The sequence below is a fragment of the Onychomys torridus genome, chromosome 23 (genome assembly GCF_903995425.1).
Source record: "Onychomys torridus chromosome 23, mOncTor1.1, whole genome shotgun sequence".
NCBI lineage: Eukaryota > Metazoa > Chordata > Mammalia > Rodentia > Cricetidae > Onychomys > Onychomys torridus.
The window spans coordinates 1,821,599-1,833,917 of record NC_050465.1 but is presented as its reverse complement, the minus strand read 5'-3'; the positions used below and the strand labels follow the sequence as shown (position 1 = coordinate 1,833,917).

Below are 12,319 nucleotides of genomic sequence, written 5' to 3'. Positions count from 1 at the left end.
CCAGGCCAATTTTCCGTTAGGGTTCTCAGTGCTCCACCTTGCTGGGACAACCTGAGGATGTCAAAGCTTCCCTCCCCCAGGACTGTGAGTTTTGTTAGCATGGACACAGCCCAGACTGGGAGCCCTGGGCGGCTACACGTAGGCATTTCCCTGGTGTGCTGGGTTGTGAGGAGAGATGGGGACATTCTGCCTTTTGTTGTGTGCTGAACAGAACTGTGCACTTGTATTGCTGGTGCCAGGGAAGGCAGTAGATAGGGATAAACTTGGTCCTCGATGCTGGCTGCATCAGGACCCCCTGTGTCAAGAGTCCAAAGTCAGAGGAAGGGGCTTCCCTATCCCTCACACAAGGCTTCTCTGCTTCTCTTGCCAGATGTGTATAAAGCATTGAGGAGGCTGGAAAGAAGGGGGCCATGCCGCCTCCTTCCTGCTGCCAGGTGGCACCTGCACATTTTCTGGAATGGTGACATGGTGGCACTTTCTACATGGTTCTAGAAAGACTGGCATCTGTTTCACCAACTGGCCGTAGACCTGGGAACGTTGCCCTTATCAGTGGGACAGGATTTAAGAGAGGACAGGAGGGGCTCGTAAAGAGATCTTACAAGTGAAGGGAAGGCTCCAGAAATTGCTCTGACCTCCCTTTTGTTGACCACACACCTCTAGTGTGATAAGAGATCACTACTGTGATAAGAGGTGTTAATATGGACAATCTGACCTTGACTACCTGGCTAAACTTATGTGGGGAAGGGTGTGTACACACGTACACACACACACACACACACACACACACACACACACACACACACACACACGTATGTATGTGTGTGAATGTGGAGGCCAGGGGTCAACCCTTCATGTCACTCCACAGGAGCTGTCCATCTGGTTTGTTGAGACACACTGTCTCTCTCTGGGGCCTAGGCTAGGCTGACTGGCCAGTGAACCTCGGGGATCTGCCTGTTTCCAGCTCTCCAGTTCTAGGATTACAAGTGCGTGTCACCACGCCTGGCCTTTCTTACATGGGTGCTGGTGTTCACACTCAGGTCCTTACACTTGCACGGGAAGCACTTTCCCTGGCTCTCACATCCCCATTGCGGGTGTGTGTGTGTGAGTGTGTGTGTGTGTGTGTGTGTACTAGATATGGAACCCAGGGCCTTCTGTAGGTCAAGCACACACTGTCCTACTGAGTTACACTCTAGCCCTTGGCTGAACTTTCACGTATTGAACTTGGCCCCCTACTTTCTTAAGGGGCTTCTTTTTTATGTTTTGAGATGGAGTCTTGCTATGTAGTCTAGGCTGACCTTGAACTCACTACGATCCTCCTGCCTCAGCTTCTCTAGTGCTGGGATCACAGGTGTGCACCGCCACATCTGACTGACTCCAAAGCCTCCTGAATGACATCAGGCACCATGGACTTGAGAAAGCCTGTGCATCTTTTGACAAGTGTGACCAATTCAATAGACAGGACAGAGATCTGGCAGGAAACTGACCGGAATTCAGCTGCTTGATGATGAACTCTATCTGGCGGATCATTTCGGCGCTGCCTTCTTTGATGAAGCATCGCAGGATATCCTCCATTCCCTAGGAGCAGTGAAGAGATAGCCAACGTTTCAGTGTTGAGATAGAAAGACTGCTTTCAGGGGGTAGTTTCATCTCAGCCAAAAGGTTTTTTTTTCTTCTTTTGGGGAAAGGCTATTTAAAATAAAAAATTATCTGCTTGGTATTAAACATTCATTTTAAAATTCACAGTGAAACTGTTTTCTTCTTGGTTGACTATCTCAATTCAATTATAACATTATAATACACTTAGAAAAAACTGAAAAGATCATGAGCTTGCACTGTATGCCTGTATCCCAGCACTCGTGGTACATGTACACTAATGCCTTTAGTTTGGGAAACACATAGTTTGGGGAGTGACTTCTTTCCCACATTTTCCCTAAATTTATACATATTCTATTCTGAATTTTAGGGTCATTTATGATCTCTGAAAAGCTGAACCACATGGTTTGAAGAAATAGAGGCTTTTCAAACAGCCGTAATTCTTACTCTATCCAAAGAATGATAGAGGGGCCAGGGAGATGGCCTGGCAGGTAAAAGCCCCGGCCGCACAAGCCTGATGACCTAAGTATGACCCCAGAGCCACGTAAAAAGCCAGGTGTGGCAGTGCACATCTGTAATCCCGGCACTCCTACGTGAGGCAACAGAAGAAGCAGGATGGTAAGGCAGGTTGGAGTACACAAGGAGCAACAGACAGAGTCTCAAAGCACGGTGGGAAAGGAAGCAACACATGGAAAGTCGTCCACTGACATCTCTATGTGCACATGCCGTTCCGCCTTCCAAATACATGAACTACATCTTGGTTTTCAGAGACAGGGTCTTACAATGTAGCCCTGGCTAGCCTGAAACTCATTGTATACACCAGGCTAGCTTTAAAGAGAGCTGGGTGGTAGCAGCAGTGGTGGTGCACGCCTTTAATCCCAGCCCGTGGGGGGCAGAGGCAGACAGATGTCTGTGAGTTCGAGGCCAGCCTTATTAAAATTTTAAGGAAAGAACGACGGTGCTGGAGAGGTGGCCAGATGGTTAAGAGCGACACTGACTTCACAGAGGACCCACATGGCAGCTCACACCTGTCTAGAACTCTAGTTCCAGGGCATCTGACACGTCTTCTGGCTTCCCTGGGCACCAGGTGTGCAAGTACACACACATACGTGCAGGCAAAACGTCCATACACATAAAACTGAAAGAGGAACCACACAGAATTGCAGAGTCACCACAATGTGCCACTAAAACACGGCGACACTAGAACTGCCCACTCTAGCTCGCAGGACTAAAGCAAACTTGGAGGTAAGATGCTCAGTCAGAGTGCTACCTCCCTCCGTTCCTGAAGCACTGGAATGGGCGCATGTGCTGCCCTGTACCAATCACGGCTTTCTTGGCACCAAGAGGAGAACATGTCTAAGAGTGAACCCAAAACAGAGCGACTGACTCACTGCAGACAAACTGCCTAACACATGCCCTGGAATTTGTGGTGATATGAGCCAATACGTCAGTATTTTATTTTTTCAATTTAATTAATTAATTAACTTATTTATTTATTTTGGAGAAAGGTCCCACTATGTAGTCCTGGCTGGTCAGGAACTCCCTATTTAAATAGACCAGGCTAGTCTCAATCTCATGAAGATCCTCCTGCCTCTGCCTCCTGAGTGCTAGGATCAGAGGCATGCACCATCATGCCCAGTTGTCTTCTCTTTTTAAACAGCTAGTCTAGAAGTACTAGCTCTAACAGAATGTAGATCAGAATTTAGCCTTGATCACATTGAGTTTGGAATGTGATCTCAGCTCCTGAATTAGGTCCCACCTCTACCTGACTTGAATCACTCAACTTCTCCCAGAGATAAGACATATCATTGGTACTACTTACGTAGATGTCTGTGTCTCTCAAAAGGTGAGGCCTGAATGTAACTGGATATAAGACCTGAGCACTCCATTTTTGCAAATTATACCTAATAAATGGTATCTAGTCCAGTGGATGCACAAAGGGGGTGCACCTGCTGGGTCTGGGCGGGGCTTGTGGCTCAGGTGACAGTGCAGCTGAAGCGCTGGAGAAAATGAGGTGCCCAGCGGGTACCGTGAGAAGAGCCGGGGCTGGGCCAGAACCTCAGAGGGCAAGGGCACTCCACGTGAGCAGGGCCTAGAGAGCGCAGACCGTGAAGGAATGGTCTGAAGACAGGAACAACTGATGGCTGTCCCAGCGGCAAGGACAATGTTTCAGAGGACTGAGACACTGGGCCTGTCAGGTATCTGGGCCTGTCCCACAGCCACCTACAACAGTCTGCCTTAGTTCTTGGCTGCTGGGAGGGCCGAATGTTCTGTCTGTCTCACACAGTGGACTCTTCCCCACTTCCATCCCCACAAGAGTGAGTTAGGGACTATGATTAGGAGACAATCATGTGCTCAACCTCAACATGTCAATAACCACAATGGTTACTGAGCAGCTTAGGAATAGCCGGAGACAAAGAACTCATTCAAACTCTTTTCTCCCAGAGGCAATCCTGTGAGGATTATCTGCCCACATCTTTATAGATCATTTTAGTCTAATTGACTCTCATTCTTATGTGTCCGGCTTAGTTTAAGCACGTGGAAAACAAACAGCTCAGTCCCTCTGTAGTTAGGATTGTTTGAACACTTTCTTCACGCAAATATTCCAATGAAAACTTCCACATATTTTTTTAAAACCACATATAGTAGGTAATGTTTAATCTAAATTATAGAAATGAGTAGGCATAAAAAATAACAGTATTCTGCTGGGCGTGGTGGCACACGCCTGTAATCCTAGCATTCAGGAGGCCAAGGCAGGAGGACCAACGACTCCAGCCTTCCCTGGGTTAGAGTGAGGCCCTGCTGGCAAAGATAAACAACAAAACCTGGTATTGCATCTTAAAAGCAATAATCTGGCACTTCAGATCAACCTGCACAGATGAGGTGGAGGGAATAAGAGGGCCTCATCACTAGCCACATGGATATCTCTGAGCACACAGTGTGCCACACAGAATGAAAGCAGGAACTGAGCTCAGCTACCATTAAAGAAAACAGTGAAAACTAAGATATCTTAGGGATGGAACCCAGGTCTAATGAAAATTCATTTATATCTCACAGTTTCACATACCTTTTATATGCAGCCTCAAGATAATTTTACATAGTATACATATATTACATAGTATACATCACACACACAATCTGTTGTTATTTTTGAGACAGTCTCACTGTATAGCCCACACTGACCTTAAGCTCATGATCCTCTTGCTTCTGTCTGCTGAATGCTAGGACCATGCACTGCCTGACCTGGCTAGAACAACATTTGGAACAGTTTTGTGAATGAAAGTTTCATGGTGAGAATTTGCCATCTGTGGCTTCATGTCAGCGCTCAAAAAGTTTCTGATTCTGGGGCATTTCAGATTCTGTACTTTTTTAATTGGAATTTGTTATTGAATATGCTCATCACTGATTCTCAAATATATACATTTAAGATAACAAATATGTTTTAAAGACTTAATTTTTATGTGTATGTGCACATACGAGTATGTGCATGCCTTCATGCCAGCCACACGTGTGCAGGTGTGCTCAGAGGCCAGAAGAGAACACTGGAGTTACAGGTGGCCATGAGCTGCCCAATGTGTGTGACGGAAACTGAATCTGGATCCTCAAGAGGAATGGCAGGTGCTCCTAATGCTGAGCCATCTCTCCCTCCTGTAGTCTGGAGTCTTGTATGAGGGATGCTCAGCTTGTCCCGACAGAGGCACCAGCACTACAGTGAAAGGAAACAATCCTCCAGGGCCAGACCTCTCACTGGACTAAAGATCGCATTAGTGCCGGGTGGAGGCGTAGTGGTACAGTGCTGGCTTAGCTGCTAAGCCACCTTGGTTTCATCCCTGGTACTTCTGGAAAGGGGGGGAGGGGGAGGGGGGGAAGGGGGGAGGGGGAAAGGGAGGAAGGGGGGAGAGGAGGGGAAGGGGAGAGGAAGAGGGAGGGGGGAAGGGGGAGTGGGGGAAGGGGAGAGGGGGAAGGGGGGAGGAGAAGGGGAAGGCAGGGGGAAGGGGAGAGGGGAAAGGGGAGAGGGAGGAAGGGGGAGAGGGGGGAAGAGGAGAGGGGGAGAGGGAGGAAAGGGGAAGAGGGGGGGGAAGGGGGAGAGGAAGGGGAGAGGGGGGAGGGGGGAGAGGGAAGGGGGGAGGGGGGAAGGGAGAAGGAGAAGGGGGAGGGGGGGGAGGGGGAAAGGGGGAGAGGGGAGAGAGAGTGATTTTAACTTCTGGTGTGATACTGCAGCACAGGTGTGGAAAGCTCTGGAAGAAAACACAGGTGCCCCTTGAAAGGATGATAAACGGTGCTGGTGGAAAAGTCACGAGCCACGCACGACTACCGAGTTACAGAGAGCTTTATTAGGAGGAAGGGGGCATGGGATACAAGAGAACCAGGCCTGGGAAGGGGCACATGTGGAGGACAGAAAGAAAGATGGGGGATGGGGGGAGAGAGCATAGTGGGGTCTGCGTCCAGCTTTTTTTTTTTTTCCAGTTTTTGAGACAGGGTTTCTCTGTAGCTTTGTGCCTGTCCTGGACTAGCTCTGTAGACCAGGCTGCCCTCGAACTCACAGAGATCCGCCTGCCTTTGCCTCCCAAGTGCTGGGATTACAGGTGTGTGCCACCACCACCCGGAACATCCAGCTTTTTTAAGGGCTCCCAGTACCGAGCTACACCATGCATGCCCTTAGTGCATGACCACGCCACACACGCAGTCACGCCGTGCATGTAGTTGCCAGCACACACCCTCGGCCGATGTAAGACGCAAGACCCTTTGCTTAACTCCTGAACCATGCATGTGTGGTCATGTAGCTGGAGTGAGGGCAGAATTCTAACGTTCCAAACTTTTTGCTTATTATAAAAAAGTGAGGGAACAGGAATAGGGGCGTCATTTCTCCCAGAAAAACTGCTTCTGGCTGAGTTAGTGGGTGTTGGTTGGCTCTTGGGGGGTATAGGGAAGGGAGCTTCTGGTGTCCTGGGATGGTGGGCTGTCTGTGTTCTGCTGCCCTGGAGTTGTCTGTCCTTTCTGGCTCGGAACTCTTTGGCTGACAGTTGCTTCTTAACATCCTCACAATTTTTCCCAAGCTCCAGAAACCAGCTTAAATCCATCTGGACAGGTTGGATCTACTGCAGATAAGAGCCAAACACAAACTCCCCTGGGCTGAGAACACTCCAAAGAAAATAAAAATAATGATTCTTTTTTTCCTAAGCCTTTTCTGTCTCACCAGTATCCTGTCAGTCAAAGGACAGACAACTCTAGGGCAGCGGAACACAGACAGCCCACCATCCCAGGATGCCAGAAGCTCCCTTCCCTATCCCCGCAGAGCCAACCAACACCCACTAACTCAGCCAGAAGCAGTTTTTCTGGGAGAAATGACGCCCCTATTCCTGTTCCCTCGCTTTTTTTATAATAAGCAAAAAGTTTGGAACGTTAGAATTCTGCCCTCACTTTAGTTACATGACCACACATGCATGGTTCAGGAGTTAAGCAAAGGGTCTTGCGTCTTACACCAACAGTGTGCGCTGGTGACTATGTTCGTGGCGTGGTCAGCAATCAGCACATACATGGTGTAGTTCCGTACTGGGAGCCTTAAAAAGCCAGACGCAGAGCCCACCCTCTCTCTGCTCTGCTCTGTCTCTCCGACACCATCTTTCTCTCTGCCCTCAGCACATGCTTTCCCAGGACTGGTCCTTTTGGCCCTCCCCACCCCTCTTCCTCCTAATAAAGCTCTAAATCTAATCCTGGGTTCTGTCGTGACCTTTCCAGGCAGTAACCAGCACAGTTTATCATACTTTCACCCTCGGCCGTGTAACTCTAGAAAGAGAAGTCTACTTCAAAGTCATGAGCAAGAAGATGGACACAAGGCAGTCAGTCCCACTTCAGGGACCACTGAGAGGCAGGGTAGGAGGAAGCAGCTGTCCCAGCAGGGGAGAGCAGAGAGCACCACAATGTGCATGGGGAAGTCAGAGAACAACCCCCAGGAGTTAATTCTCTTCTACCATTCTGGTTCTGGGGTAGATTCCGGTTGTCAAGCTTGGTGGCAGGTGCCTTTACCCACTGAGACATCTTGCCACCCCTAAACACTAGTTAGTTTTAATACTGAAGGCAATTAAGTTCCATTGTTGGGTGTATTCACACAGACGGTTCTGAACTGAGTCATGTCTTGTTTAACTGTTGACAACTAGAAGATTTAATAATTCTCTTAAAAAAAACAAAACCATAGGGTGGAATGTTCTTGTGGTCTCCTATGTTCTGAGCACGGAAACACATTTAATCCCTTTACCACAGAACTGAACATGTACACAGGTACTCTGGTTTCACACAGCACCAGGAAAAAGGCCAAAGCTTTAGTGGTTTTGCTGGCTAGCTAGCTTTAGAAACAACTGTCCTCTCAAATAAGATAGCCATCACACAGCTGGTGTTGTTGTACTTCAGATATAAGCACAAATGTAAACAAAGTAAGTAAAACTCTGTTTACCAGCAATTGAGATGCCAAGCAGCTTTACAAACTGCCAAGAAACACCTCTAACATTGCACCAAATAAACCTGCTAGAATCTTCCCAACACTGTAGCTCTTTATCATTTACAATGTAAGGATCCTTGTGAGATTCTGAGAGAAACAACAGGTTTTCCCTTGAGAAAACCACAGATCTATCTTTTATAGATAGTTTTAGGGAGTCTGTAAGCCGTGTAAAGGCCTGCCCTGGAGGGAGTAGAGAGAGCCTTCTCACCACAGCTTGGAATTACGGTGCTAGGAGGAGCTTTGGAACTGCTCAAGGCTGTGCGTGCATGTGTGTGTGTGTGTGTGTGTGTGTGTGTGTGTGTGTGTGTATGTGTGTGAGTGTGTGAGTGTGTGTGTGTGTGTGTGTGTGTGTGTGTGTGTATGTGTGTGAGTGTGTGTGTGTGTGTGTGTGTATATGTGTGTGTGTGTATGTGTGTGTGTGTGTGTGTGTGTGTGTGTGTGTGTGTGTGTGTGAGGTTCTCACAAGAAAGTCTCATGTGAGACAGACTGGCCTGAAACTCACTATGTATAGCTTAGGCTGGTCTCAAACTTGCAGAGATCTTCCTGCCTCAGCCTCCCAAGTACCGAGGTCGTGAACTGCTATGCCCAGCTCGGCACATCCTCTTACCATGGCTCTGGCCTCCTCACGAATGGACGGGATGGAAAGGATGCTGTACAGAGCTCCATTCACATATGGCTGTATCTTTAAGGGGAGAAAAAAGACCAGTCATTTATTTGCAAGTTTTCAAATACTAACAACTCAATTACCAGATGCCAGACTCAGGAAGAGTCTAGCTAAGGGAGAGTTGGTGTCTGTCTCCAGAACCCAGAATGCACATTCACCACCCCCTCTCAACCTGCTTCCTGTCACATGTCTCTGCTTAACTAGTGTATTTTCTAGCATCCTGGTCACCCAGATCAAAAACTTGGGAGTCACCATGGATTCCCAATATTTCCTCTCTGGCCATTATTGCTAAGAGCCCTTGCTTCCCTGTGGCTGCATTCTTGCTGAGCTGTACCTGGCCTGGCTCCAGAGAGCAGCACCTGGCCTAATCCATCTTTTGGTTAGCAGGCAGCACCTTTGGTTTCCCTTGTGAATCTTGTCTGGGAGTTTCCCAGCGATACAAAGGCCTATGCAAAATTTGATTCAGGAAACCGGGAAAGCCTGGTACCTGACAAAGAAATTGCACTTGGCATTGTATTGTTGGGAGCCCTTTCCGGTTGTTTTGAGCATATGGAAATTAACTGGCTAAACTGTATTGGAGAAAAATAAAACTGCCCTAGGCAAGGGCACAGTGCTTCAGTCCTTCGAGGATGGAACCCCTGCAGCCATGAAAGGCTAGATTCATTCTTAAGATGCCTCTGAGTCTTCATTCCATGGACATGCGTGAACCCACACACCCGTGCCATGACACTCATCCGCTGCTACTATCTTTGCTCAGATGTCACTGTCATAACTGAGGATACACTGTCTCTAAACTAGACCACACTTCTGAAGTTTGCCCTGTGATCCAACTACCATGCAGCTGAGCCTTCTTGCCTATTCAATTTGATAAGAACCACTTTCTCCATACCCCCAAAATACTAATGTGCACACAAGTACGAGCATCTTTTTCCTGATGACCCTGGGTCTCATCTTTCAAGACGAGGGCTATCTAACGCAGGATACACAGTCTTTCTCAGACTTAATGGAACGCAAATGCCTTAGCCCAGAGGAGTCGGTTCTTGTCATCAGCGGGTGCCAGTGTATTTGCTTAAGAGCAACAGAATCCTTGTCTAGTATGTGCAAAGCCATGCCTTCAATCCCTGGGCGGTGGTGGCTCACACCTTTAATCCCAGCCCTCAGAAGACAGAAGTAGGTGGATCTCTGTGAGTTCGAGGCCAGCCTGGTCTACAAAGTGAATTCCAGGACAGCCTCCAAAAGCTACACAGAGAAACCCTGTCTCGAAAAACCAAAAAAAAAAAAAAAAAAAAAAAACCTTGTAAAAAAGAAAAGGTACTTAAATACACATGTGTATTTTGGCTAGAAAACTTACAACGTAACACCAGCTGTGTTAGGTAATGGGGTCATTCTGGAGGGCAACTTGATCCCTGCATACGCTGTGAGCTGGCAGCCACAAGAGTCACATATCCCATGGCAGCTCAGTGTGCGTCTACTATAGGACAACTACAGCAGCAGAGCTGCAAACATCACAGGCCTGCCCATGAGCAATAAGGTGTGTGCCAGGGCATAGTGAAAGCCAGGGGGGTGCTGCAGCAGTGAGACCCATGAAGCAACAGAGAAATGTCACCAAACGCCAGGGGTCGGTCATCAACTGATGAGCTCTAGGTTGCAGTATCTTTTATGCAGATTGAGTGCACACAAGCACAGCACCAGAGGTACTTAAGGGCACACGTGTCCACAGACAGACATTAGAGAGTAGAGAGGACAGGAGAAGTGTTAATGTCAAGGGACAAACCCAGGAATGATAGATGGTACCAGAAAGTGAGGAGGGACAAGGACCTGGCTAGATCAGTGAGGACAGAGCACCAGAAAGTGAGGAGGGAGATGTTTGAAACTATACGAGATGCAAAGTTCCTCACAAAAATGGTTAGAGGATAGGTTGGGGAGTCTTATCAGATGCTTGCTTTACAGGCAGAATGGCCTGAGTTTAGATCCCTAGTACCCATGTAAAAGATGGTCAGACGTGGTGGTGCCAATAATCCCAGCACTTGGGAGGCAACTGTGGGTCCTTAGGGCAAGCTGGCTAGCCAGGCTAGCAGAGCAGGAGAGCTGGGGGGGAGGGGCATGCTCTTGTGGATCTTGCCTTTGTAAATAAAGCGGAGAGCAATGAAAGAAGACACTCAATATCAAAGTCAGGCCTTCATGTACACCCCCCACACACACACACACACGTGCACTCACACACAAGTAAACACACACACACACACACACACACACACATAAACACACACACTCATGTATGTGCATGCACACACATACACAGAGAACCCTCAAATACAGGAAGGAATGTATGTTGAATACAGCAACTGCCCAAAGCCAGCCCATGCCTTTGAGGTCACAAGTACCCAGGTCACCATTACAGTTCCCCAACCCACCCCAGGGCAAGCAGCACCGCCTGAGTACCTCATGGTTCTCATGGCCAAGGAGATCGGAAAGGACTTTCAGCAGGAGTCCTGCCACTTTAGCACACATGTTCTTTCCTGTGGGAAGCAAGGCAAAGGAAAACACAGTCAGGTCCAAGTGAGCTGTGTAACCAGCTAGTCAGTCACTCTGAGCCTCGTTCTTCTCCTGTTAAAAATGGATTATTATGCTGGTGGGTTTGGCGGCACATGCTTATAATCCAGGGAGGCAGAGACAGGAGGGTCTCTGTGAGCTCAAGGCCAGCCTGGTCTACATAGTAAGCTCCAAGACAGCTAGGACTACATAGAGAGCCCTGATCTCAAATGAACAAACAAATAAAAAATATATATTATTAGCACCTGCCCCAAAGGAAGGAGCAGAAATAAGGAAGACCACATAAACCCGAGAACTTGGCAGCTGGTGGTAGCCATGACAAAAGTCCAAGTCTAATGTGCTGTGTGGACACTGGTCACCAAACATATCACCAAACTGTAAGCTGATGGCAGGAAAAGGTGGCTGGGGTCCAACAAGCATGCTGGGAGCTGGGGCTTCCACACGGGTATTCCCAGAGCAGAAGACTGGGCAGCAGTGGCTTACTCAGGGAACAGCACAGGCCTGGCTTGGAGCACGAAGCCCTGAAGATGGGGAAGAGTGGGCAAGCGGCTGAGCCACAGGCTTCTCACCTACCTTTCTCATAGACCCTAGGGGATGGAGGCAGCCCAGTGAGTGAGTGCCTCTTCTAAGGCATCGCTTACTGCAGGTGACAGTGTCGGAAAGAGCTGATGTGTGTACAGAAGCTGAAACTCCCATCTCCACTGAGTGGGTAAGCATTTGTTTGTTTTGGGGGATTTTGCTTTTGCTTTTGAGACAGTGTCAGCCCCCCAAGTCAGCCTCCAATTTGCAGTATAACCAAGGTGGCCTCGAACTTCCAATCCTGTCTCCACTTCTGAGTGCTGGGATTACAGGCATGCACCACCATGCCTAGTTTACACAGGACTGGGGAGGGAACTAGGGCCTTACACAAGCCAGGGAAGCATTCTTCCAACTGAGCTACATTCCCAAAAGTTAAGAAGCAGCTTTTGGTGCCCTTGTGAGATGGAGAACACCCAGCAGGCAGCATGACTTAA

General features: G+C 48.3%; 1 protein-coding gene across 4 annotated transcripts in view; it reads right to left on the bottom strand.

Moving 5' to 3' along the window:
* The window catches only part of Armc9 (armadillo repeat containing 9), a 143,404-nt gene that overhangs the window by 74,216 nt on the left and 56,869 nt on the right, over window positions 1-12,319 (bottom strand). For all 4 annotated transcript variants that reach the window (XM_036173451.1, XM_036173452.1, XM_036173454.1 and 1 more), the window contains exons 16-18: window positions 11,196-11,272; window positions 8,697-8,771; window positions 1,485-1,575 (exon numbers count right to left, since the gene is read on the bottom strand). In XM_036173451.1, the coding sequence (XP_036029344.1) occupies window positions 1,485-1,575; window positions 8,697-8,771; window positions 11,196-11,272 (243 nt within the window). The remainder of the gene's footprint in view (window positions 1-1,484; window positions 1,576-8,696; window positions 8,772-11,195; window positions 11,273-12,319) is intronic.